At 54.0% G+C, this 23,416-nt stretch overlaps 8 protein-coding genes across 8 annotated transcripts; 5 read left to right on the top strand and 3 right to left on the bottom strand.

The window, feature by feature from the left end:
- Positions 1-349: 349 nt before the first annotated feature.
- RPT-1 (nucleotide binding/reproduction) lies at positions 350-1,983 on the top strand (the record flags this gene model as incomplete). The annotated part of the gene is made up of 4 exons (XM_040926220.1): positions 350-479; positions 545-636; positions 697-811; positions 874-1,983. Exons 1-4 carry the CDS (start codon positions 477-479, stop codon positions 1,981-1,983), a joined length of 1,320 nt encoding a protein of 439 aa, XP_040779898.1. The 5' UTR covers positions 350-476.
- A 136-nt stretch (positions 1,984-2,119) lies between these two features.
- M406DRAFT_102912 (uncharacterized protein) lies at positions 2,120-2,868 on the bottom strand. The gene has a single exon (XM_040915035.1). It carries the CDS (start codon positions 2,576-2,578, stop codon positions 2,396-2,398), a length of 183 nt encoding a protein of 60 aa, XP_040779897.1. The 5' UTR covers positions 2,579-2,868; the 3' UTR covers positions 2,120-2,395.
- An 8-nt stretch (positions 2,869-2,876) lies between these two features.
- M406DRAFT_344868 (uncharacterized protein) lies at positions 2,877-3,724 on the bottom strand (the record flags this gene model as incomplete). Its single annotated transcript, XM_040922019.1, has 3 exons — positions 3,423-3,724; positions 2,983-3,359; positions 2,877-2,911 (listed from the first exon to the last, which is right to left on the bottom strand). Exons 1-3 carry the CDS (start codon positions 3,500-3,502, stop codon positions 2,877-2,879), a joined length of 492 nt encoding a protein of 163 aa, XP_040779896.1. The 5' UTR covers positions 3,503-3,724.
- A 1,077-nt stretch (positions 3,725-4,801) lies between these two features.
- M406DRAFT_355084 (alpha/beta-hydrolase) lies at positions 4,802-6,466 on the top strand. The gene is made up of 4 exons (XM_040923074.1): positions 4,802-4,970; positions 5,031-5,098; positions 5,178-5,498; positions 5,660-6,466. The coding sequence occupies exons 1-4, from the start codon at positions 4,900-4,902 to the stop codon at positions 6,388-6,390; spliced, it is 1,191 nt and encodes a 396-aa protein (XP_040779895.1). The 5' UTR covers positions 4,802-4,899; the 3' UTR covers positions 6,391-6,466.
- A 179-nt stretch (positions 6,467-6,645) lies between these two features.
- M406DRAFT_355083 (uncharacterized protein) lies at positions 6,646-8,179 on the top strand. Its single transcript, XM_040923073.1, has 5 exons — positions 6,646-6,811; positions 7,003-7,026; positions 7,095-7,151; positions 7,213-7,340; positions 7,413-8,179. Exons 1-5 carry the CDS (start codon positions 6,774-6,776, stop codon positions 7,511-7,513), a joined length of 348 nt encoding a protein of 115 aa, XP_040779894.1. The 5' UTR covers positions 6,646-6,773; the 3' UTR covers positions 7,514-8,179.
- Positions 8,180-9,592: 1,413 nt separating this feature from the next.
- Positions 9,593-10,739, top strand: M406DRAFT_240717 (uncharacterized protein; the record flags this gene model as incomplete). Its single annotated transcript, XM_040916133.1, has 2 exons — positions 9,593-9,991; positions 10,080-10,739. Coding segments are annotated over 2 exons (1,059 nt in total), but the record flags the coding sequence as incomplete, so codon positions are not given.
- Positions 10,740-15,914: 5,175 nt separating this feature from the next.
- On the top strand, positions 15,915-18,602 carry M406DRAFT_250084 (uncharacterized protein; the record flags this gene model as incomplete). The annotated part of the gene is made up of 3 exons (XM_040916671.1): positions 15,915-16,036; positions 16,172-17,246; positions 17,319-18,602. 3 exons carry the CDS (start codon positions 15,915-15,917, stop codon positions 18,600-18,602), a joined length of 2,481 nt encoding a protein of 826 aa, XP_040779892.1.
- A 1,471-nt stretch (positions 18,603-20,073) lies between these two features.
- M406DRAFT_44322 (glycoside hydrolase family 13 /Carbohydrate-binding module family 20) lies at positions 20,074-22,458 on the bottom strand (the record flags this gene model as incomplete). Its single annotated transcript, XM_040924243.1, has 4 exons — positions 20,074-20,317; positions 20,446-20,604; positions 20,871-22,057; positions 22,153-22,458. 4 exons carry the CDS (start codon positions 22,456-22,458, stop codon positions 20,074-20,076), a joined length of 1,896 nt encoding a protein of 631 aa, XP_040779891.1.
- Between the last annotated feature and the right edge of the window lie 958 nt (positions 22,459-23,416).

The following is a 23,416-nucleotide window of genomic DNA, read 5'->3' as shown; positions in this document are numbered from 1 at the left end:
CCCAGGCGCAGACGCTCTGCCCCTCTGCAAGCGCGACCCCAGGGGAATTTTTCGAGCGTTGCTCTGCCTGCCCGCCATTCTTAACGTGGGGCCGCCAGCACCTTAGTACGTACTCCGGTACCCCAACCAAAAACTCACTGCACTACCAAAGTGAGGTAGCTTGGCCCCCCTAACTTAGGCTAGACCCAGTCAGCCTCCAAGTAGGCAGGGGTCTGGAGTCTTGTTCAGAAGCTCCAGCAGGCAACTTCTGATTACGATACCAGACAGCCGCCTTTCCGCTAACTAGACCTCCGTCACCAGCATTCAAACACCTTGCCCTCTCAACCCAACAACACGACATCCCACAAATCTCGCAACCCCAAGGCCTCCCTCATTCCACTATTGTCTTCTCGAACTGCAACTTCCCCTCACCCCCTCAAAACCATCTTTTTCACAGCCCACCTCGGGGCCGTTGAGGATCCCCGACCTCAGTCAACATGGTCAGTACCCGCTTCTGTTGCTGGTCCGCGGTCGACGGCAAATGCTCGTGCTGACAGACAACCAGCCTTCTGCCACAGGTTCCAGCTGGGAGAAGTACCAAAAGAATTACGCGGACGATGAGATAGAAGAGAAAAAGATTACTCCCCTTACCGATGAGTCTGTACCCAAAATGTACAATACGAAAGCATGACAGCATCATGTTGACAGTGGCTATAGGGATATCCAGGTCCTCAAGACCTACGGCGCTGCGCCGTATGGTGCCGCCATCAAGAAACTGGAGCAACAAATAAAAGAGCGGCAACAAAGCGTGGACGAGAAGATCGGAGTCAAAGTATGGGGATCTCCTTTTCCTTGGCCAAGCTCAACCCTGACTGAGCTGACTTTCGTGTCTAGGAATCAGATACTGGTCTTGCACCACCACACCTCTGGGACGTACCAGCCGATCGCCAACGAATGTCGGAAGAGCAACCGCTTCAAGTAGCGCGGTGCACGAAGATCATTCCGGACGAGAAGGATGACTCCAAGAGCAAGTACGTGATCAATGTCAAGCAGATCGCCAAGTTCGTTGTACAGCTTGGCGAGCGCGTGTCCCCCACCGACATTGAAGAGGGCATGCGCGTTGGCGTCGACCGCAACAAGTACCAGATCATGCTCCCCCTGCCGCCCAAGATCGACGCCTCGGTAACGATGATGACGGTCGAGGAGAAGCCAGATGTCACCTATGGTGATGTGGGCGGTTGCAAAGAGCAGGTCGAGAAGTTGCGTGAGGTCGTCGAGATGCCCCTTCTCTCTCCAGAGCGCTTCGTCAGTCTCGGAATCGACCCGCCCAAGGGAGCGCTGCTGTACGGACCTCCCGGTACCGGCAAGACGCTCTGTGCTCGTGCCGTTGCCAATCGGACGGATGCTACGTTCATTCGTGTCATCGGTTCCGAGCTGGTGCAGAAGTACGTTGGTGAAGGTGCACGCATGGTACGTGAGCTCTTCGAGATGGCACGTACCAAGAAGGCCTGCATCATCTTCTTCGATGAAATCGACGCTATCGGTGGCGCGCGTTTCGACGACGGTGCCGGTGGTGACAACGAGGTGCAGCGGACAATGCTGGAGCTCATCACCCAGCTGGACGGCTTCGACGCCAGAGGCAATATCAAGGTCATGTTTGCAACCAACAGACCGTCTACGCTCGACCCAGCGCTGATGCGTCCTGGACGTATCGATCGTAAGATCGAATTCTCGCTTCCGGATCTCGACGGCCGTGCCAATATTCTGCGCATCCACGCCAAGAGCATGTCAGTCGAGCGGGATATCCGGTGGGAGCTCATCTCCCGACTGTGCCCGAACGCCACAGGTGCCGAGCTGCGCAGTGTGTGCACGGAGGCTGGTATGTTCGCCATCCGCGCGAGAAGGAAGGTGGCAACGGAGAAGGACTTCCTGAGTGCGGTGGAGAAGGTCATCAAGGGGAACCTCAAGTTCAATTCGACTGCTTCGTACATGCAGTATAACTAGATGGTTTGTGTTAATTTCCGAGGCAATGGAGCAAGAAGCGGCGGGGAATGCTCTGTATGTACAAGTATGGGTTACGGAGTTGCTAGACAGCTTGACATTGGACGGCATAAGGACGTTTCTGCTATCTGACGACTTTGACAAACTTGATTCTTTAAAAGGTCTTCCTCCGGACCTAGTCCATTCTTCAGTGCAAAGTACCATTCCTTAAAAAGAGCTTCTGGTAAATATGCTCATATCTAATCTCGGCCTCAAACCAGCTATCTCGGGGAGTTTAAATACAGTACATGCTAGGAGACAATCCCTTTAGATGATGACCTTTCGTAATATGATATACGCGTAGTAAATAGGGTATTGATAATGCTATGCCTGCTGTCTTGCTCATGATAATGCCTTTGAGGTATGATTCATCGATTTATCTCATACTCATCCCTGGCCAACCAAAACGAACGCCATGAATGCCTTTCGCCATGTAAATAAATGCTGTCCCAAAAACCCTCTTATGAACGACCCCTTTGTCGTTATCCCCCAGATATGATCCACCGCGGGGGATACCTTTATTACCTTCCACGACAGCAAAGACGTAGCAATAGTCCATGGTTGTTTTCTCTAAAGAGGATCTTTGGAATGAGCCGGAGTTGTCGTGGCTCGCCACCTTGGAATCCCGTCCTTATGTCCCGAGACAACCCAGGCAGATGACTTCCCCCTCGAGTCCTTCCTCTACGCAGCACTGGCTGCAGATCCTCCCACGATGGCCTCTCCCTCCGGCTTGTCCCCAGGTTCTGACCCGTTTTGTCCGATGCTGCGGCGCATCGGGGTACATACCTCCTGTCGAGGGGGCATCTTCCATAGTAAAGGACCGGTCAACCCCGCCCTGGTCATTATCCTCCTCAGCATCAGCTCTGCCCTCCTCGTGACCGTCCTTCATGAGCTTGTCATCGTTCTCGTCATGTGGTGTTGTTGTTTCCGTTGCCGTGGTGGGCGTTAGCAGGGCGGAAGCACCCCTCCATCCCAGACACTCCCGGATGCAGACGTAGCATGTACGCTCGCCGCAACCCTCGCAGTCGGCAAATGAGTCGAGCTCCGTCTTCTTTGTGGGCCTGCGGTGGCAGATGTGGCAGGGGCTGAGGTTGGTGGGCGCAGAAGCCTTGGGAGGAGAGTGTTTGGTCGAGGCAGCGGATAGGGAGCGGTGTTGACGGCAGCTTGGCGTCGGGAGTGCCTGCCGTTGATCCTCGTCGGTCTGCCACTCGCTGGTGGATGCCGTCGTCATGCGGATCTTCTTGGAGAGGGGACTCAGGAGTGAGGTCGGCTTCTTGGGCGAGGACCCATGGTGCTGGTGCTGGCAGTCGTGCGGGTAGCGGTCGTGGAAGCCCTGCGAGCTAAGGAGGGTGTCAGCTGGTGGGGTCATGAAAATGGCGACGGCAGGAGCCTCTTCGACGTACATGGTGAGATGGAGGTCTTCCTCGATGTCGGACTCGTCCCGCCGTCTCTTCCGCGGAAAAGACTGGGTGAGGGAAGGCATCGTGGTGGCGGCTCGGGGCTGTTTACCGCACGGCTGCTGGGGTCGAGCGCTTAGGGCTCTTGAGTCTGTCCCAGAGTAGGTTCAGTCCCCCCCCCCCCAATGCGATGGCAAGCGGAAAATTTCTTAAGATGTGGCCCGGCCAAACGTTGCCTACAGTAAAGATAGGCGTGAGATGTCGAGTGAACTGGTTTAATGCCCCAAGGACATCGTATGTAGTCGAAGGATTGGCCGGGTTGTAGAAGCAAGCGAGTGAAGGGAGGCGAGAGGAGGCACGAGCTGAGGTTGGGCGCAGATTACTACTGCTGGACCTGGGGGCAAATCGTTATAGTGCATACAGCTTATCGCTGATACTATGGGCCGGTACTAGACCTGCACCTAGCACCACTAACGACCACAAGTGCTCAGAGTCTACTACTGCAACCTATTTCCACTCAAAGACACCTCACAGGTCCCAATTCACCTTGTTCACTAATTTTCTCTGTTTCGATCGCACCCACGGGATAGCCAATATTTGCCTGCGAGGGTCGTGTTCTCCTCAAAGGCATTAGCCTGTCACATCTCAGTTCGAAGCAGCAGTTAACAACGGTCAAATATTTGGACGGTGCAATGAACCACAGACAATTTCCCGGCTACACCTGCTGCAAGGCTCAGGGGCCGGCGGCCCGGCGCCGTTCTATTTCCTTGCACTGCTATTGTGTACCTGCTTGATGTGACGAGGACAAGAAATGTATAGCATTGTGACCAGCTGCTAGTATCTGACAAATTTCCCTGTTACCAACTTACCGCTGCGTGGATAATCGATCCGCCGTGCCTGCTCGAATATCCTACACGAGGTGTGGCCCCCTCGATATCTTCGTTCCTAACACGGCGAGATGCATTGCGTTGCACTCTGTGATCGACGATTCGCGGACGAGGCAATATGTATGTGTGTTGCATGGAATTTCCGCGGCACATCCGGGGGCTCAACGCTGGTTGAGACAATACATTGCGAAACCCACCCCCCACGGACCATCCGCGGCCATGATGATCACGATCGTCTGCGTCATGCGGGTGATGTGCCGATTTCCGTGGTACTTGTTTACTCAGCGTTCAACGTCTCGATATCACGAGCCTCTTGCGATCAAGTACATGTGAGAGCCTCGCGGCCCGAGTTTGGAGCGAGAGAATGGTTGAAGACGTTTCAGCTTCAGCAAGGCTTCTAAAGCCTTCACTCAAGATGTCGAAGCAATATAAAGTCGGAAGTTTCCTCGAGCAAGATGTCTCCAAACGACTCTTGGTCTCATTTCCTTCAGGACACAAGACGACATAGCCCGTCGACATCAAATAGTTGCGCCAGATCCAAATACTTCACTCTATTCTCAGCTTGATCCATCTTAGGTGCTTTACTCTCAAGTACCATGTCTTTCCAATTCAGCACGGACGAATCGTTCCACTTTGAGGTCATCCGCGCCCTTGGCCTAAGTGCATAGTGAGTTCACCTGCCCAGGTAGACCTTGTGCTACCAACGGTCGACTAACAAGTCTCCCAGTGGTGGCAGTGATGTGAGCGAGGTGCTCTACACCATTCCTCAGATCAAGACTGGGGACTTTGAATCCTGTGAGTGGCCAATTTTGGCGAGCATAAGCCTTGATATTGAAGCACCAGGATCAGACTTTTGGCTGATATGACTCCAAAGGGGTGGCTGCCTGGTCCAAGAGGGCAGAGAGAACTCTTGAGAACGCCCGCAAGGCCAAGAATCCTGTTTCGATCCGGGACCATCTCTTTCGAGCCGCGACCTATTTTCGCACGGCCGAGTTCTACCTCCACGGCAACTGGGAGGATCCTCGCATCAACGAGCTTTGGAACAAGAATGTTGACTGCTTTTCCAAAGCCATCACCTACCTCCCGGTTCCTGGAGAGAAGAAGGTGCTGTCGGCAGATGGCTTCCAGGTCCCCATCTATTGGTTTAGGCCGAGCCCTGATGACAGCGTGAAGAGGCCTACGCTCATGCTCTTCAGTATGTAAATCTATCTCTTCTACCTCACCTTGACACACAAATAAATAAAAGAGAAGAAGAGAAGAGAAAGGGTCTTTCCTCTCAAGAATTCTGCTCCGAGAAGCTCTCGGTTGAGTGAGAGGCCTCTGGAAGAATACCTACTGACACTTGTCTTCCAATAGTCGGCTTTGATTCCGGTCCAGAGGAGATGATCCATATGCACGGCTTCCCAGCCCTGGAACGCGGCTACAACGTCGTCTGTCTGGAAGGGCCGGGCCAGGGCTCCGTCCGACGTGGGCAGGGCCTGGGCTTTACTCACGAATGGGAGAAGGTCGTCACACCGGTGGTCGACTTTCTTGAGACGCAGCCCAGCGTAGACAAGACCAAGATTGCCCTTTGCGGCTTGTCCATGGGCGGGTTCCTCAGTGCGAGGGCGGCTGCCTTCGAACACCGCATCGCGGCGCTGATCTGCGATGACGCCGTCCACGATTTTGACGACTTCAGCGAGTCGTCCTACCTTGAGAAATTCAACATCAAGGACGATCCGGAGAGCATCCAGGCTTTCATCAATGATAACAGCCAGCCTATGGGTCCTCGTTGGTTGCTCGCTCATGGGATGTGGTCCTATAAAGTCAAGACTCTGGCGGAGCTAGGGAAGGGATGGGCCAAGATGTCCATGGCTGGTTTGACAGACAAGATTCAGTGTCCCGTGTTCCTTGGAGACGCTGTTGGCGATTTGTTCTTCAAGGACGGTGGTCATGCTCAGAAAATGGCAGAGGGCCTCGGAGACAAGGCTACCGTGTACAAGTTCACCGCCGAAGATGGGGCCGACTTGCACTGTCAGGAAGGAGCCCTTAGGTTTGCGAACCAGGTGATGTTTGACTGGCTTGACGAGAAGCTGGGAGTGAACTGAGAGAGAGAGGGTTTTTTATAAGTAGCCAAGAAAGGCAGCGAAGAATACCATGGTCCTAGCCATATTGATAAGCATCAAAAAGATCCATCAACGCAACTGCCGTAATAAGGGTTAGGGGTCGAGATATGGTTCCCCACCCGGTAGTGAAGCCTGCCTGATGGTGCAATAGCCCCACTCTCTTAGTAAGCCTGCCTGCCTGTCACGTCTTAGGAAACGCATGCGAATCCACTCAATCCGTCCGCTTCATCCTCTTCCGAACCAAGCCGTCCACCTGGACAACCAGTCCTCTTTCAGCCACCTGCACCCCGATACCACCACCAGCAAACGCGCCCAAGCTACGATCATTCGATTGTGGACAATTCAGCGAGCATCGACATCAAGATATGAGTCGCGCCGCCAAACTCGCCCCGGAGGTTAACCGGTACGTAATTTCACTGTGATGCTGCAGGCCACATGCGCATGGGCTTGCTATCATGCATCGACCCCCACCCTTCCTTATCACCAGGTTGCGATGCCGTCTCACTGCTACCTGCCATCGACGATGTCAAAGACCATAGACACCATCATGTCTGTGTTGGGAGAACGCCGCTGACCTAGTTTGTTCCATCATAGAGCTTTATTCGTCAAGAATCTAAGGTCCGTGATTGATTCGGTACCCTCCCAATCTAGACAACCTCTACCTCGACGCTGACAGATCTCGACAGCTACAACGTGACGCCTGAGGAGCTCTTCGAGCTCTTCGGCAAGTACGGGCCTATCCGGTACGGCGCCCCCGAGACACTGCCCCGATCAAATCTCAAGTGGATACTGACGCCCTCCCAGCCAGGTCCGCCAGGGCATTGCCTCGAACACCAAGGGAACTGCTTTCGTTGTCTATGACGACGTCATGGATGCGAAGCAGGCCTGTGACAAGCTGAACGGCTTCAACTTCCAGGGCCGTTACCTTGTCGGTATGTTGCCTCTACACGCACTTTTCCTCTCCCTTAGTTTGACAAATGACGTGCTGACCCTCTTTTGTCCAGTCCTGTACCACCAGCCAGAGAAGATGGCCAAGTCAAAAGAGGACCTCGAGGCACGCAAGGAGAATTTAGCGCAGCTCAAGAAACAGCATGGTATCGATTGACAATTCGACGGGCCTCAGGGCCGGCCCCTTCAGACGCAGAAGCGACGCTCTGAAGGCCCGTCGTCTCCTACCAAATCCTCCACCAAGAGTTCGACCTCGCGACCGATTCCTATTCCGACCAAGAAGGACAAGGCGAGGCCCGACACCATGAAGACTGGAGGATCCAGGAATTCATTCTCCGGCTTCATTCGCGGCCTCCTCCCGACTGTCCCCGAGTGTGCCTGATGTTTGGACGCTAAACGAACGAAATTTCGAGAGGCGTTCAGGATCAGGCAGAAGGTCTCGGGAGGAGGCAACGTGTGGTGACATCGATACTGGCTTTTCTGCTTTGACGGCCTTGCCATGTGTGCGCGGCATGGCGCTCCTATCTTTTTTTTAGGGGGAGCTTTATTACCTTTTTTTATGTTACGAATGACAGATTTCGTGTTCGGGCTGTGCATCATCAAATTGACATGACGAGAATTCTGGACGAAGTTCATTTTCTTCTTTGCGTGGGCAGTGGCGGAACATACAGCTTATCCTCACCGTGTCGAGATGATCTCCTCTTGACCTGTAAGGGGGTGATGAGATAATGAATATTGGGACTGATGCCGTTGCGGGTTCTGAGGCATCCTAACAGCACTGCCTCTACCTACTTGAATTGTGCCTCAAACGGCCTTCCGCGAACCTCATGATAAGTGTCAATCGCCATGTGAGCAGCATAGCATTGTCTATTACTGTTAGATTTCTTGTAGGCTATTGCCTCCCCTGGTCTGTTATCAAGGGGCTTTTGTGTGGGTCGTCCTTGTTGCCTGTGACCTGAGAGTCGGCCGACGTAAAGACCCAGGCGTTTCGTTTCCTGACCTGGATTATGTACAACTGCAAACCGAGATGAGACAGACGGTGAGCGTGTACGAGCCCCGTAAATGTTTGTGCGTTTGTGCCCGGCTTGTCGATGGATACCGTACAGCAACATTTTTATGTATGCATGTACTTCCAAAGACTGTTAAAGCTATCCGAGCTTCTATATAATATCGGTTCGCCCGGTTAGGCGCTGAGGCTTTTGATTGTTGTACTAGTAAACGCACTGGACAGAGGCATCGATCGGGTCATCTCAGCGGAGTTTAGGCCCCAGGTCATGCTTAATCCTTTAGCGGCTACAGGCAGTGTGGAGTGGCTGTCTCAGGTTTCATAAAAAAAAATACTGCGTTCGTAGCGGGGCCACATGGGTTATTTAGCGGTGCTGTTGCCTCCGTGCTTGATCCCCTAACCTGGGCCTAGCAGGTAGCAGCAGCTCACGCGCCCAGCAGCGCAGGGCCGCAACCTTGTTCCGCCCGCCTCCACAGACTCGTGACGGATGTGAGTCGCGCTCCCCATCCCACCCCCTCTCCCACCCTCTTTTCCTCTGCCACTCTGCCTTAACCGGTCGTATTGTTAATCTCAGTTGGGTATTGTTCTACTGCCATCGACATATATCTCTCTACATCGTGCCAGTCGATCAAGAAGGCTAGCCCTTCTTGTTCAAGCGGTGCAGCCACTCTGGGCTGTGCAGATCCATCCGGCTTATTTATCGATCCTCCTGCTTCTCTGACGTCGACGGAATCACCGCCCCGGTATTGGTAGCGTACACCTAGGGTAGACAACGCCCGTCCACAGCTTTAACTTTCCAGCCTTCTAGACGAACGTCTCGTGGCTGTTCAATTTGTCCTTCCCTCATTTTGTCTCTCTTTCACCCACGTACACACACACACACACTCTCTCTCTCTCTCTCTCTCGGCTTGAGACAACATAGGACATCATCTCGCATCGAAGGGGTGACAGTATCAACAACCTATGTACATGTCTGCGCTAGTATACGCCGCATTAGTCAACATTCTTCTCCTCTCCAGCGCCCACGCACAGTGGGTGGACCGCGCCTTCATATCTGCTACCTCTACGATATCCGCCGACTTTTCAATCGCCACCGCGCCGAATGACCCTGCCGTCAATATGGAAGGCGCCGTCTACGATGCCTTTCCCGCCAAGACGACCTCTGCAATAGCAGCAGCGCTCGCCACGGGGACGGCGAAAGCAGCATCCGCCACAGCAGCAGCAGTCATAGCCGCCGGCTCGCCCAAGGAGGAAGGAGACGACCAGGCCGAGTGCAAGCTCCTCGGGTCCTTCGCCATCTTCGTCCAACTCGCCCTCGGCGGGCTGGCGCTGCTCAGCCTGGTGTACAAGAGGTGGCGGGAGCGACCACAGAGGCCCGTCAAGATATGGTTTTTCGATGTGTCGAAGCAGGTCTTTGGATCCGTGCTGGTACACATGGCCAATGTCTTCATGTCGATGCTGACGAGCGGGCGGATCTCGGTCCAGGTTGAGCCCGCGGCCGTGTCGGCTGCTGTTGCGGCGTCGGCAGTGTTGAGGCGGTTTGCAGATGCAGGAGGTCCTGGTGGTGGTGACGATGGACCATATGTGCCGAACCCGTGCTCTTTCTATTTGCTGAACCTTGCTATTGACGTAAGTCTTTTACCGGCGCAGAGGCTCGTGTGTAAACCACGCTGCGGGTGTGGTGTTGAAACAGAAATGCTGACATTCCCTTAACCAGACGACGCTCGGCATACCAATACTCATCTTTCTCCTGCGCATCTTCACAGCGCTGGTCTCGTATACACCCCTCGGCCAGCCCCCAGAGTCGATCCAGTCCGGTCACTACGGCAATCCGCCCAAAGCCTGGTGGTGGCTGAAGCAGTCACTCATCTACTTCCTGGGCCTCTTCGGGATGAAGTTTTGCGTGCTCGTCATCTTCCTCATGTTCCCGTGGATCTCGCGCGTCGGCGACTGGGCGCTGCGGTGGACCGAGGGCAACGAGAAGATCCAGATCATCTTCGTGATGATGCTGTTCCCGCTCATTATGAATGCGCTGCAGTATTACATCATCGACAGCTTTATCAAGAAGGCAGCCACCAAGGAGGACACCGACGGCCACAGCGCGGCCGGCTCAGAGGGCGAAGGTTACCAGAGAGTGCGCACGGATGAGGACCATGTCGAGGGCCATGGCCCCCAGAGAGGACCGTCGGCGGCGGCGGAGGAGGAGGCTGATGAGGATAAAAAGGGTGGCATACGGTCACAGGCTAAGATAACTACGAGTCCCGCCCATGAGGAGTACGACCCAGAGGTGGACGGCGACAGGACGGCGGCCACAGGTGGTAGTTCGTCTACCACGGCAGAAGGCACGGTGTCATCGGAGTTGTATCCCAAGGAATAAGACTATGGGAGGTGGGAATGGGCTTTTACTGCCTTTGCTTGTTTTGATGTTCAATAGAGGGAGAAACAATGGGACAATATACACTTTTTGGGAACATACTTTCGAAGAAAACATACATCAACGGGACCCTTTTCCTAACATGTGTTCGTAGAGGGATCAACGCAGTGAAGTCATGCTCAGGCCAGGAACCACTGCATTCTCCTTGACAAAGTCTTGTCACTCATTCTACCGTCGTTCTTGGTGCACAGCAGGTGAGGCGAGCCCCCAGCCTCCTTTGTCCCACTTGCATTTTGGCCCATCACCATTCTCCTTGGAGGTCTAGTATGCGACAGCTAAAAGGAGGAACCACTCCCAACTGACTGGAAACGGCTGTGACCTATATAGCTGCATAGGGTCGGACCCACACATCTAGTCTTTTGAGACGAAATGCTTTGTATTCGAATGCATTGTCACGAGCAAGTCTTCTGTATAAGCTAATGTACACAAGACCTTCGCAAGTATTGGTTATTCATTTCTATCGCACTCACTCCGTTCAAGTGAGAAAAGCAGATGATGATTTATAAAATATTCTTGCAGCTGCTGAGCATATGATGATTTCATCTTTCACTTCGATTCCCCCCGCGCCTTACTCAGCGCGCCCTCGCAAGGGACTCATTATTCATTAATCATACATCCCTCGGATGCAGACCAAAATCTCTCTGTGATGGAACCCCCTGTTGAACCCCTCTCCCTAGGTTTCAATCTGCACAGCGGCATTGTTCGCAACACCCACCAGCTCACGCACATCCCACTTCAACCCATGCTTCGCAAGCCACGCCGGATCATGAACATCAATTAACTTGTCCCCACCGCTCCCGCCGCTGCTCTCCTCCGCTTTCACTCTCTTCGCGGCGGGGAAATAGTTGGCCCCGCCCCTCGGTCTCGGCCGTGGCCGGTTCATCACGGACATGGCTGCCGCTACCGGGTTGGTGGTTTTGACCTCCCAGTTCCGTGCGGAGACGTCGCTGAACCTCGGTGAGGAGGGGTTGGTAGCGTTCCGCAGCGGAGACCGTTGCGGCACGGGTGGGCTAGGTAGTTCGAGCGGTGATCCTGACGAGGGTTCGGAGGGCTCTGCGGGGGAGTTGGACGCGGCTGGCGTAGCAGAGGCGGAGGTGCTGAGCGTCGTGGTGGCGGTGGCATCACTAGGCGTGCGCTCGAGCTTGCTGGTTGGGGCGGGGGGGTCTATGATCAGCCGGGACGGGGCCTTGGAGCTCCACAAGCCTTGACGTAAGGTGGTGATGAGAGGAGGTGTGCTGAAGGGGTGATGCTGATGGTGGTCCGGCGGATGAGGTGCCGTGGACGGAAGGGAAGGGAGGGGTGCCGTGGGCGGGGGCTTTGATGAACTCTCCTCAAGAGAGGAGGAGATGGAGGTGGGCGTCCTGGGTGTCGTGGGGTTCCCACTTGTCCTGGTGGACGCCTTGGTCATGGGCGAGAGGTCTTTGAGGTCTGTGTTCTCGGACAGGGCGGCGTCGGTGTCGAGCCACGGGGGGGTTGGCTGTTCATCTGGCACTTCTGGGATGCGCAGGGAGAGTTGAGGCTACACGGTCTTGATGTCAGCAGAGTGCTTTTGCGAGTACCAAAGAGAGGGACGCTCCATAAGTCCGTATACCTTTTGAGGAATTGGCGATAACATCTCGGGTTGTCTCTGAGCCTGTCCCTGCCACTCTTGTGCCTCCTGCTGTTGTCGAAGCCCGTCCATAATCGCCCCGATGCAGACTGCCTTAGAAGATTCATTGCTGATCGACCTCCTCATATTTCCTGGCAAAGCAGGCGAATTTCCCCTGTTCTTCTGCTGTAAAGACACAGGCGTATTCCACAAAGATGTCACAGAAGGCGCAGGGGATCCAGCCGCCAGGTGTACATTGTCGACCACCGAATGTATAGACCCCGCCGGCGTCCTTGTTCTGGTAGATTCAGAAGAGCCGCGAAGGCTCGACGCCCTCTTGCTGCTTCGCCTCCGCGCAATCCCCAGATTATCAACGTGGAGCCGGCATGCGTGGCAGTATGCTGTGAGCTGCGTCTCGACGCTGTCTATGGCGCCATGCTGGGCGCAGCGTCTGGGGCACTCTGTTCGTGATCGGATTGTGTGGTTACAGAGTATGTGCCAGCGTACTTCTTGGTAGCACATGGTTTTGGAGAAGAAAAAAGGAAGTTCCCGTAGGTATTGGAGAATTGGGTATGAAGTTTGTATGTACGTTCTCGTCGTCGGAGTCAAATCAGCAGACGAGGCGAACACATGGTGACTTATACGCAAATCATTTCTTCCCGGCACACCGGATATGCACCAGATATAGAATGAGCAGCGCATGACCGCCACTTGGCAGATCTCATCCCCGTTACATCAGACATAGTTCTCTCTATCAATTCATGCCCCGCTTGAGGTGTTCTGAAACCGCTTCGGTATAAGCTTCGATGTCAAAGTCGGCGCCCATCTTTTGAAAAAGATACGGACATGCAGCCATGAAAATGGGTCGCTGGCTTCGCGCATGACAGCTCGTCCAGCCCGTTGTGGGTGACATTCGGTACAAGGGCTAAGTCGTCTCGCGAACCCTATAGGCCAGGTGCAGGCTTGCATTGTGCCAGCTGCCGAATTCGGCAACTGTGAGCGCAGGCAAAGGAGGCTAGGGGCCGCGTATGTACAGTGATTTGAGAAAGTGATGATCACCATCATTATCATGATAGGTGCTGCATGGAGTCCGTACTTGGCCAAGCACGTGTCCCCGAGAAGAGGCGAAGAGCGCTGTCTCGAACCCACTCTGTCTCATTCATGTTCTCAAGTCCCAGTCGTAGTGATAGAAGCCAAAGGCTGGAAAAGGAAAAGGCTTTGATTACCTCCGTCCGCAAGCAATGATGGCGCGGCTAAACCTTGTGTGCTGCAGAGGGCACATACGGTGTCACGCCATGTCTGTCTGTGGTACAGTGAGGGTGCGGCGTGTGGTAGAAGTCCATAGGCGAATCTCATGCGTTCCATCTTGGGTCATGGCTGCTGCTCTTCTCCATGGTGACGTCCACTTGGAGTAACTGCTACGGCACATGTTGATAGTACGACCCTGACGTCTCTCGCCTCAGCTCCGTCCTCAGGGCCGTCCCGTCGTACCAATGTGGGTTTTCGTTTGGGGAGCCAGCTGCAAAGTCGGCGATTCTGTAGTATGGTGCCGAGGGTTAGTAATCTTCTGCTGTGTGTGTCCTCGAAGAGGCTTTAAGACTGATTATTTGACCGACTAGTCAGATATGGGATCGCGTGGTGGGCTTTCTTGCGTTTGGTGTCTTAGCAGGTCCAGACATGAAACGAAAAGTAAGAGAGAGAGGCTTGTCCGACGATCGACGCTCCGTCTGAAAGTCTTCAGCGGCGGGAGAGGTTCCAGCTTCTTTAGTGTGTAGCTGTTGTTGAGCCTCACAGCGTACCAGAATGTCGTTCGAACATCCTGTAGATGGATGGCATCTGCTGAAAATGGACCTCGGGCTCGAGAGGACGATTTGGCGTGTGCAGTATGCGATACATCGCTATAGGCTCGAGACGTGAACAACCTCGAGGCCATCAATCGCGGGGCATCCTCCCCTCGCGAGTCTTGTTCAGTCCATCGATGAAGCCTGAGCCCTTTTCTATGGTAGATACCATGTGGTATGTATGACAAAGGCAGTAAGCAAAATACAGCGTAACGTTCTCCTTTCGTTATGACTCACATGGCGAGCTGAACGAGGTGGGCAGAAGGTGGGCAGGAGACATGCCGGCACTGGCTGGACTGTGCAGCAAGAGGAGCAAGCATAAGCATCCTTGTGGTGGGGTTGGAGAAGGCCCCGGGGGGGGGGTCCTGGAAAAAGGAAGATGTGTTTAAGGGCAGACCCAGGAGCATCCAAGACCATCTGCCGCTTGTACCGTCCCAAATTCTCATGACGTACGTCGTCAGCTCTGGTGCCTGCTGCGCCGGATCTGTCCAATCCTCTCTTTCTTTGGCCTGGCCTGGCGTACTTGCGATCTTCAACAAAATAGTGACGTTGGGCTTTTCGTACGTGGTAGATCTCTTCACTGCTCGATGTCGCTTAGCATGTGTCATGCGTCTTGTGTGTGTGTGTGTGTGGGAGGACCACAATCAGACCAGTGAGCTCGTAATGGAGGAACGACCTGCGATCATTCTTGTGGAGGTACCAGAATGGTAGAAAGAGAGGATGGGTTAGATTCCGTTAATCTGCTCAGGGTCCAAAGACCATACCTATTCACCCATATCTGTTGTATGCTTATACTACGACACGCAAGGTTAGGCCTGCGGGCTGAAGGGGCTGCATCAATCTAAGTCCGCTATTACCGATGCGTTGCTTCCCTCACAAGCTGCCGCTCCTTCGACGTGACTTCTTTCAAGAGCATGCGTCGATGATTAGATGCAGTCTATCAATGCTATCTCATCCCTGAGAATATCAACCAAACAGAGCCCCCTCACTCTCTCTTGTGGGCGCCCGCACGGTATATAAGCCTGGCGCCGACTAGCCCATTTTCCTTCCGGGTTCTCTGCTTATTCTGTTTGCGACCTCGAGTCTGCTCGTGCGTGGTCTTGAGGTGCATGTCGAGAGCTGCCCCGCGTTGACACGTTTTCGTTTCAATTAAACAGCTTCACACGCGACTCCCTGAGCGTTCCGCTTGCCTCCTCAATATAGTCTGTGAGTTACTGCGCTCGTTTCGACCATCGCGCTCATCTTCTCAGGCTCGCGCCTCATTGCTAGGGCGCCTCACCAAGCCAGGGCCTTTGCTGCGCGGGGCAAGCTGCTATTCATAAGCAAGGAGGGAAGAGGAGAACAGGGCAAACACAGCTGACAGATGAGGTGGCTGGGCAGTGTCCAACATCCCTTCTCTTGGGTCCCCACTCGAACGACCAGCTCGTGTGACGACGGCGACATCAACAGCTTTGGCCCTTCTCACAGTTGACTGGGACAGAACGTCTGCGACACGGCCAAGCAGCTTCCAGGACAATCGCGAGCCAACAGCAATACATAGTTGCCCTCCGAATCCTACAAGCAGCCTTTTGAGACAAGATCCGCCCCACAAATCTCCATCTTGGGCACGATCATCTTGGTCGAGCAGTTTCCCCGAACCCTCACCAATATTCTGATCAGCCTGTAACCGCCTCGTCAACAGCTTCCGCCATGACACCGTCGCCCGCATCGAATACCCCGTCTTCAGGGGCGGGGCGCTCTCCTGACCAGCATCGGGTGGTCAGGAAGCGGAACAGAGTTCCTCTGAGCTGTTACCCATGCCGATCAAGAAAGTGAGGGGCATCGCTCCATTGCCCTCTTCCGTTTCTCATTGCTGACAATGCGAGCAGATTGTATGAGGGGCCCCTCCCGGAAGCGAGCATGTATGCAGGCGCCGGCAGCCTGGACTGAGGCTGACAACCTCACAGGAAATGCGACAGAAGCCATCCATGCAGCAACTGCGTGAAGCGAGAGGGTGCTGACACTCTATCCTGCTCCTACGCGACGCCTGCTAATCGCAAAAGGAACCAGACCCAGGGATCGAATGCCCCCGATGACATGCAAAACCGAATCGACCGCTTAGAAGGTCTAGTGCTGTCTCTGATGCACGGCGGCGCCAACATCTCCCCGTCAGATGCTGCGGCAGCCGCCGCCGCCGTTGCCGCCAGCTCCAGCTCTGGGCCCGGCGCCGCCAACTCAGATACCCCGGCCTCTTCCTCTGCCAGGATGGACGAAGATGGAAATCTTGTTGACGACGGTGAAGAGGACAGCGACATCGACGACGGTCTCGCCAACTCGCTAGGCGTGCTCAAGGTGGACACTGACCGGGGCAAGTCCATGTATATTGGGCAAGAGCATTGGCATACCATTCTCGCCGACATTTCAGAAGTCAAAAACTACTTCATCAGCCACAAGAAGGAGCTGGAGAAGAGCTACGAAAAGGTCCTCCTGAGCAAGCCAGAGACGGCTCGGGACGGCCCGACTTTTCTCATGGGAGCGACCGCTGCATCGGACGTTGAGCTCAGGGCGGAGTTGCCTCCAAAGTCACACGTGTTGACGCTGTGTGGCCGGTATTTCAACTCAATGGACAATGCCGTCAATATCGTCCACGCGCCCACCTTTCACCAACAGTTGCGCGCGCACTGGCAAGACCCATCAAGAACGCCCATCATGTGGCTGGGCTTGCTCTACTCTGTGCTGTGCCTGGCCATGCTAAGTTATCACAAAGTTGGAGACGAGCCCCCGGAGTGGAAGGGTCGAACTCTCGAGCTGGCTGCTGAGTACAGGCTGCGGACGGTGCAGTGCCTCATTGCTGCTGATTACACGAAACCCGGAGAGTATACCGTTGAGACTATGTTGCTCTACATCTTTGGGGAGTTCTCATCGAGATGGGATGCGGATCTGTCACTGTACCTGATCAACTCAGTTGTGACGCGGGTAGCTTTCCGGATGGGCTATCACAGAGACGCCAAATGGTTTCCATCGCTCACTCCGTTTCAAGCTGTAAGCCGAGATCACATTCAAGTTGCCATCAGATTGTGCTGCGCTGACATGATTCAACCCCTATTGCAGGAGATGAGACGACGGACATGGGCTCTGTTGCGGATGTCTGATGTCGTGTTCTCACATCAAGTCTCATTGCCAAGCATGATCTACGACCATGACTGTGACACGCAGCTTCCGAACAACATTTTCGATGAGGAATTCGGCCCGGACACCAAGGTTCTGCCTCCCTCACGACCAGATTCCGAGCCTACACCCATCAGCTACATGATCGCGAAGGTCAAGCTGTGTCTGGAGTTAGGAAATATCCTGCAAGCTACCAGTCGTGTGGGGAAGCAGGTGCCGTATGACGATATCCTACGGTTCGACGCAAAACTGCGTGAACTCCGGGAAGAACTCCCTCCCCACTTGAAGATGCAACCCCTCGAAGGCTCGCACGAACCCTTGACGCTAATCGTAGCACGCTTCAACGTGGATATTCTCTACCTTAAAATCATGTGTCTACTCCACCGGAAATATCTCGCGCGGTCTCGGCACAACCCACGGTATGCCCATTCCCGGCGGTCCGCCATCGAGGCAGCGCTGGAGATGCTGTCACATCTGAAGGTGCTGCATCGCGAGTCACAACCCAACGGTCGACTGCGCTCGATCAAGTGGTACGTGGCGTCGATCGCTACGAAGGAGTTCCTGTTGCCCTCGATGCTGATCACCCTCGACCTGCACTTCGACAAGCAGGTGGAACGCACCAATCAGCGGCAGGACTCGCAATCGCTGTTCTTCTGGACGCCAGAACAGCGACTGGAGATGATTCGTAGTCTCGAGGCGGCACGGGACATCTGGGAGGGTTTGGCTGACGGCTCCATGGAGGCTGTCAAGGCTCATAACATTGTCAAAATCATGCTTGACAAAATCAACAGCCCTGCGGCAGCAGAAAGTGCAAGCGGTGGGCCCACGCCTGCGATGGCACCGCCTACAGTACCGATGAAGGACGATATGTTTGCCAGCTTGGACGATGTCAATATGCAGCCCGAGCACAATGCCGCCATGACGCTGGGCATGATGTCCTCTGGCGGTCTAACGCCCAACACAGCAGCTGCATTTGGCACCAGTGTGCAGAGTCCTGGTGGCACGACATATCCTGCCATGGATCTCTCGGTGCCACCGGCTGAGAGGACAGGTATGACGCCCGATTTCTCGGGAGACCTGGGAATGAACCCCGGGTCACCGTTCTCATCAATGTTCAATGCCATGGGCAACGGGATGGAAATGGGCCAGAACTTCGATTGGGTGAGTTTGGTCTTGGCATTCCTAAAATGGGGGATCTGTAGATTCTCAAAGAGAATACCATCATACTGACATTTTTTTTTTTTTTAGGATGCTCTCCAAAATTATACCGAGAACACTACCTGGGGAACAGACGGTCAGTTCCAGACCTTCTTGACTGGGGATCAACCGGCGCCCCAAGCCGGCGACCCATCACCGAGCTCTGGCGAGAGCTACTCGTTCAGCACACCGGGGAGCAGCTCAAAATGATTGGGGCTTTGCGGATGCCGTCTTATGGCCATGATCATGTTACCTACGCTTACTCATTATTCTGTGCGGCTCGTGGCCGCGCGTTGGCTGGTGGTCAAAATGGACAAAAGGACTGGCTGGCTGGAATTTTTGGAATGAGTTGATACAAAAAAAAATCCACAAACCCATCTCCCTATCCGTCTCTATGATGACCACGGACTGCAAATTCAGCTCACGGAGGACTGATCGATGTCCTAATGCGCCGGTGCAGTCCAACAACTCCAGCCTGCCTGTGTTCGTGATAGTTAGCTGGCCTGAATAGTAGTCAATCATGTCGGACCTGTTCTCTCACCTCGCAATGGCCTTGGCTCGTGCTGCGGGAATTCACACAACAATGTAGACTACCTATAGAGATACCCTCAGCGAAAGGTTCTTCTACTTTAGTGGTGGCGTTTCGTCGCATTATGGGGGCAACAGAGGTTGGTCGCTGATATTTGTCCGCTGAGGTCTAAGCAGCTGGACTTCTCAAGTCGAACATGCCCATTTCCTTAAACAAAGATTTGCCCTATCTTACTTTTTTGTCGCAAGATATTCTCTGCGCCACTTGTCGCGTCAGACGAGATGCTTCGCTGCCGATTGAGAAACGGTCCAGTTCATTGAAGTGATTTTGGTGCAGACGTTGCCCTCGAATTGGAACATTATACGCGTTCACAGGTTAAGAATGTTGACATCATCTGCTACAGTTATGAAAAGTGTTTTCTTCTTCTCTTACTTCTTTTCCTTCTTATTGTTCTCCTTCCACAAGAACATCTGGGTTTCTTCATCCTGCTCGTGACACAAAGCCACCGGCCTTACCACTTCACTCATTACTGATATTTGAGCTGATTTTTTTCTCATGTTTACAAAGTGAGCTCCTCTTGAGGGGCTAGTCTTGAGACAATCACCGAGACTCGGCCATCCCCATTTAGAAAGCACCGCATATATATATATGATGGGCAAAATATATACTTGTTTCATATCCAAATGAAAGGATTTAGTGAACCGCAGGATCGGGCATCGTGGATCGTGCTTCATTCCCGCTGCAATTTCAACAACCTCCTTTAGGAAGTATCTTCATGTGCTACTGAGTATCCTCCACCTTCAAATTGTATGTATGGACAAATTTTATGCATAGACAAGGGGTGATAAAAATAGGTACATCCAGAAATCCATGCCAGCCAGGCAACACCTACTATCATGACCCAGTTCTAGAAAATTGGACCAAGGTGGCGGCCAGCTCTCGCCACCCTCCTCCGCCTGTTGGTTCTTCTGAATCCTACGTCTGCCAGCTCGCCGACACCGTCGTTGCCGAACACGGTACGGTCAGCGTGTGGTTCGGGTCGGCCTCCCACGTCACGTCGCCGGAGCTGTCGACGCTGATGAACTTGTACTCGACGACGGCACCAGGGGTCAGGTCCACGGTGAGATCCCACAGCGGATCGCTGGAGGTGTACTGGGAGGCGCTGAGGGCCAGGGCGTCACTGGTGTCCCAGTCGCCGAGGGTGGATATGTCTCCGGAGCTATTGAAGGAGGCGAAGGAGGGGTCCAGGTTAGTTTCCAGGAGGAAACAGGGGAATATGGGGAAGGGTGTGGGAGTAACAGCAGCAGCAGGAGGAGGAGGAAGAAGAAGAAGATAGAGAGTGCTTACATCTTGATGGTAGTTCCATAAGTAGTAGAAACGATCTCGTCAAAAGTGATAGCGACAGAGCTGGAAGTGCAGTTCCCAGTCGTTGTAGTTGAGGATCCACCCCCTAAGCCTGTCTTAGAGAAATTGTTTCGATGCATGGATCTCGAGCAGCAGTTACCTCTGAGGAGAGAGGAGAGAAGAGGAGGGAAAGAAAAAGCAGCAAAAAAAGAATGAAATATTTGCTTGAACATCTTTGTCCATGAAAGCCACTTCTGCCATGGTACAGATTCCACGCCAAGATCACCTTCCTTTCTTCCCCTTTCTATCTGGTACAGACCATGCTCATTTAACAATGCAATACACACTTTGGTGTGACAGAAGACAAAGAAAGAAAAGAAAGAGAAAAAAAGTCCATTCGCCAGACATAGGACTAAATAACCTCTCACTCACCACATAACGAACATCCGCTGAGCGCCGCAGTCGGGTAGAAGATGCGCGGCACACCCTCACTGATGGAGACGCTGAGATCACCACTGGAGTCGGCGGTGAAGGCGGTGCAGCTCATGACATCGATCAGGGCCTGGCCAGCGGTGAAGCCCGTGTTGGCAGCCTCGAGGGTGATCGTGGTCGACCCGCTGGAGCCAACGTTGCTGTACACCCCGACGATCTGCTTGCCAGCGTTGCCCTTGCGCATGCCGATGGTGTGGGTGTCGGAGTAGATGGGCCAGGTCTGGTACGTGACCCATGTCGAGTCCTGGTAGATGGCCCAGTTGCGGATGGCGTTGAGGCTGGCGATCCAGGTGTAGAGCTCGGCGGTGGTGTCGTAGCCGGACAGCCAGATGGCCTCGCGGTTGTCAGGGACACTGCTGCCGTTGCAGTGCTGCTCCTGGCCCTGGTAGATGATGGGGATGCCATCTGCCAGCATGGTAAAGGCGATGGCCGTCTTGGCGAGGCTGTAGTCGCTGGTCAGGGAGGGGAAGCGCGGCTGGTCTTGGTTCTCGAGGAACGAGCCGTAGAGCGTGGTGTCCGTGTCGGCCTTCATCTCGTTGATGCCCGCCACCAGGTTGGAGATGCTGCCCGACGAGGACTCAAAGGCCTGCGTGATCCAGTAGAAGGCCGGGTAGTTGAGCACGCCGCTCATGTACTGCTGGTACGGCGTGACCACAGTCGGATCCCCATCGGCCACCTCGCCGACGAGGTACACGCCTGCGGCGTCCTCGAACCCGGGAGTGAAGTTGTAGTTGAGCTCGTACGCGCTGTCGAGGCGGATGCCGTCAATGCCGTACGTGCTTACGACGTCGGCGATCCAATCGTACCAGACCGAGTACACGTCCTCGTTCTCGGTGGCCAGGTCCGGCAGCGGCACGATCGTGTCGCCCTCCCAGCAGTCCTGGATCGATGTGATGACGTCGTAGTCGATCTCGCAGTACGAGTGGAAGTGCGAGCTCGAGTTGAAGGGGCTGAACATGCTGTAGTCAACGTCCTCGGGAGACCCGTCATAAGCAAAGTGGTTGGTGACGACGTCCATCATGAGATACATGCCCCGATCATGGAGAGCGGTGGACAGGGCCTTCAGGTCCGAGGCTGAGCCGAAGTTTGAGTTGACAGAATAAATGTCTTGAGCCCAATAGCCCTATGTTTTACCTTTGAGTTAGTATCAAGACTAGTGTAGGTTTGTTTCTCTTTTCCTTTCGGGAGATGATAAACAAGAAGAGGCCTTGAGCTCACATGGTACGACTCGCCGTCGGTTGTATCGCCCTCCATTTGTGCCACAAAAGGGGACACCCACACGGCCGTGAATCCCATGTCTTGAATGTAGTCCAACTTGCTGATCAAGCCTTCCCAAGTGCCACCACAGTAGATGCCGTCAGACGCATCACAAGTTGCGGTGGTGGAAAGGTCCGTCCGGGCAAAGCGGTCTGTCATGACCTGATAGATGCTCTGAGAACGCCATTCTGCAGGACTCAGGCATACCACTGGGGCAGCAAGCACTGCTGCCACGAGCAAAGACAGGAGATGACGCTCAGAAGACATAATCCTCCAGTATACCGCAGTTTAAGGACAGAGAAGAGGAAGAGGAAGAAGTAGATACAGACAAATCGCCAACATCGCCTTCGAGCAACACAACGAAACAGTGACAGACCTCAAGTGCATCGTCAAGGACCTTTTATACATAAAGATATATCCACACCACATGTTTCGGCTCTGCAGTGTTCCCAGTCTGATTTTGATATGGTAAGGACTGCAGGATCTCTGGCCGCCTCAACCGTAGGAAACTTGGGCAGGGAGCACCATCCCCAAGGATGTGTGCTTCTTTGTGCGCCCCCCCCCCCCTTCTTCCTCCTCCTACCCTCTCATCCCCCCTCTCTCCGACACAATTCCCCTCCGCCCCACCACACAACCCATATACTCCTTGCATTGTTTGTGTATCCTACTTGCCGACGGCACAGAAAAGACACGTAAGTAAGCCGTCATTGAATGAAACCCGAGCATGTGATGGCCTCGTGAGGAAAACTGTCGGTCAAAGTCCAGATCGCGTGTGTGTGTGTGTGTGCCGGTAATCCCCGGCCAAACTGCGGCGGGAAGCAGGCTGACCACGATACCATCTGACCCCGTCAGGGGACCCATGACGGATGTGGCAGGTGAGAGAAAGAGGAAAGAGGCGCTGTCTTAAAACAGAAGACCACAAAAAGCGACAACAATTCGAAATGGAAGAAGAAGAGTGGCGGAAAAGAAATTGTAAGAGGACGTCGTAGGGCCGTGAACGGGCCGAGCCCCAGGACGTGCACCCATGGTAAGGACCTATCAAGAGGCCGAGAACAGCTGCAAGTTGGTCAGCTGCGGTGTTACACTAGGGGGTGTGCCTGGGCATTTTTGGGGGAGAGAGCCAAGTTTCGGTTAACCATAAGCATGCTTTGCCGCCATACACTCCCCCCACGCACAATGTGAAGTTTTCGACCTATAAAATTAAAGCTGGGTGAGATGACTGCCG

Source organism: Cryphonectria parasitica (genome assembly GCF_011745365.1).
Source record: "Cryphonectria parasitica EP155 unplaced genomic scaffold M406scaffold_2, whole genome shotgun sequence".
In the NCBI taxonomy this organism is placed as follows: Eukaryota; Fungi; Ascomycota; class Sordariomycetes; order Diaporthales; family Cryphonectriaceae; genus Cryphonectria; species Cryphonectria parasitica.
Note: the sequence above shows the minus strand (reverse complement) of the source record. Positions and strands in the feature narration are given on the sequence as shown.

Coding starts and splice junctions, on each gene's coding strand:
- M406DRAFT_355083 (XM_040923073.1), top strand. CDS start 6,774: ATGAGTCGCGCCGCCAAACTCGCCCCGGAGGTTAACCG. Junction 6,812..7,002: donor CTCGCCCCGGAGGTTAACCG/GTACGTAATTTC, acceptor GTTCCATCATAG/AGCTTTATTCGTCAAGAATC. Junction 7,027..7,094: donor TTATTCGTCAAGAATCTAAG/GTCCGTGATTGA, acceptor AGATCTCGACAG/CTACAACGTGACGCCTGAGG.
- M406DRAFT_355084 (XM_040923074.1), top strand. CDS start 4,900: ATGTCTTTCCAATTCAGCACGGACGAATCGTTCCACTTTGAGGTCATC. Junction 4,971..5,030: donor GCCCTTGGCCTAAGTGCATA/GTGAGTTCACCT, acceptor CAAGTCTCCCAG/TGGTGGCAGTGATGTGAGCG. Junction 5,499..5,659: donor GCCTACGCTCATGCTCTTCA/GTATGTAAATCT, acceptor GTCTTCCAATAG/TCGGCTTTGATTCCGGTCCA.
- M406DRAFT_102912 (XM_040915035.1), bottom strand. CDS start 2,578: ATGGACTATTGCTACGTCTTTGCTGTCGTGGAAGGTAATAAAGGTATC.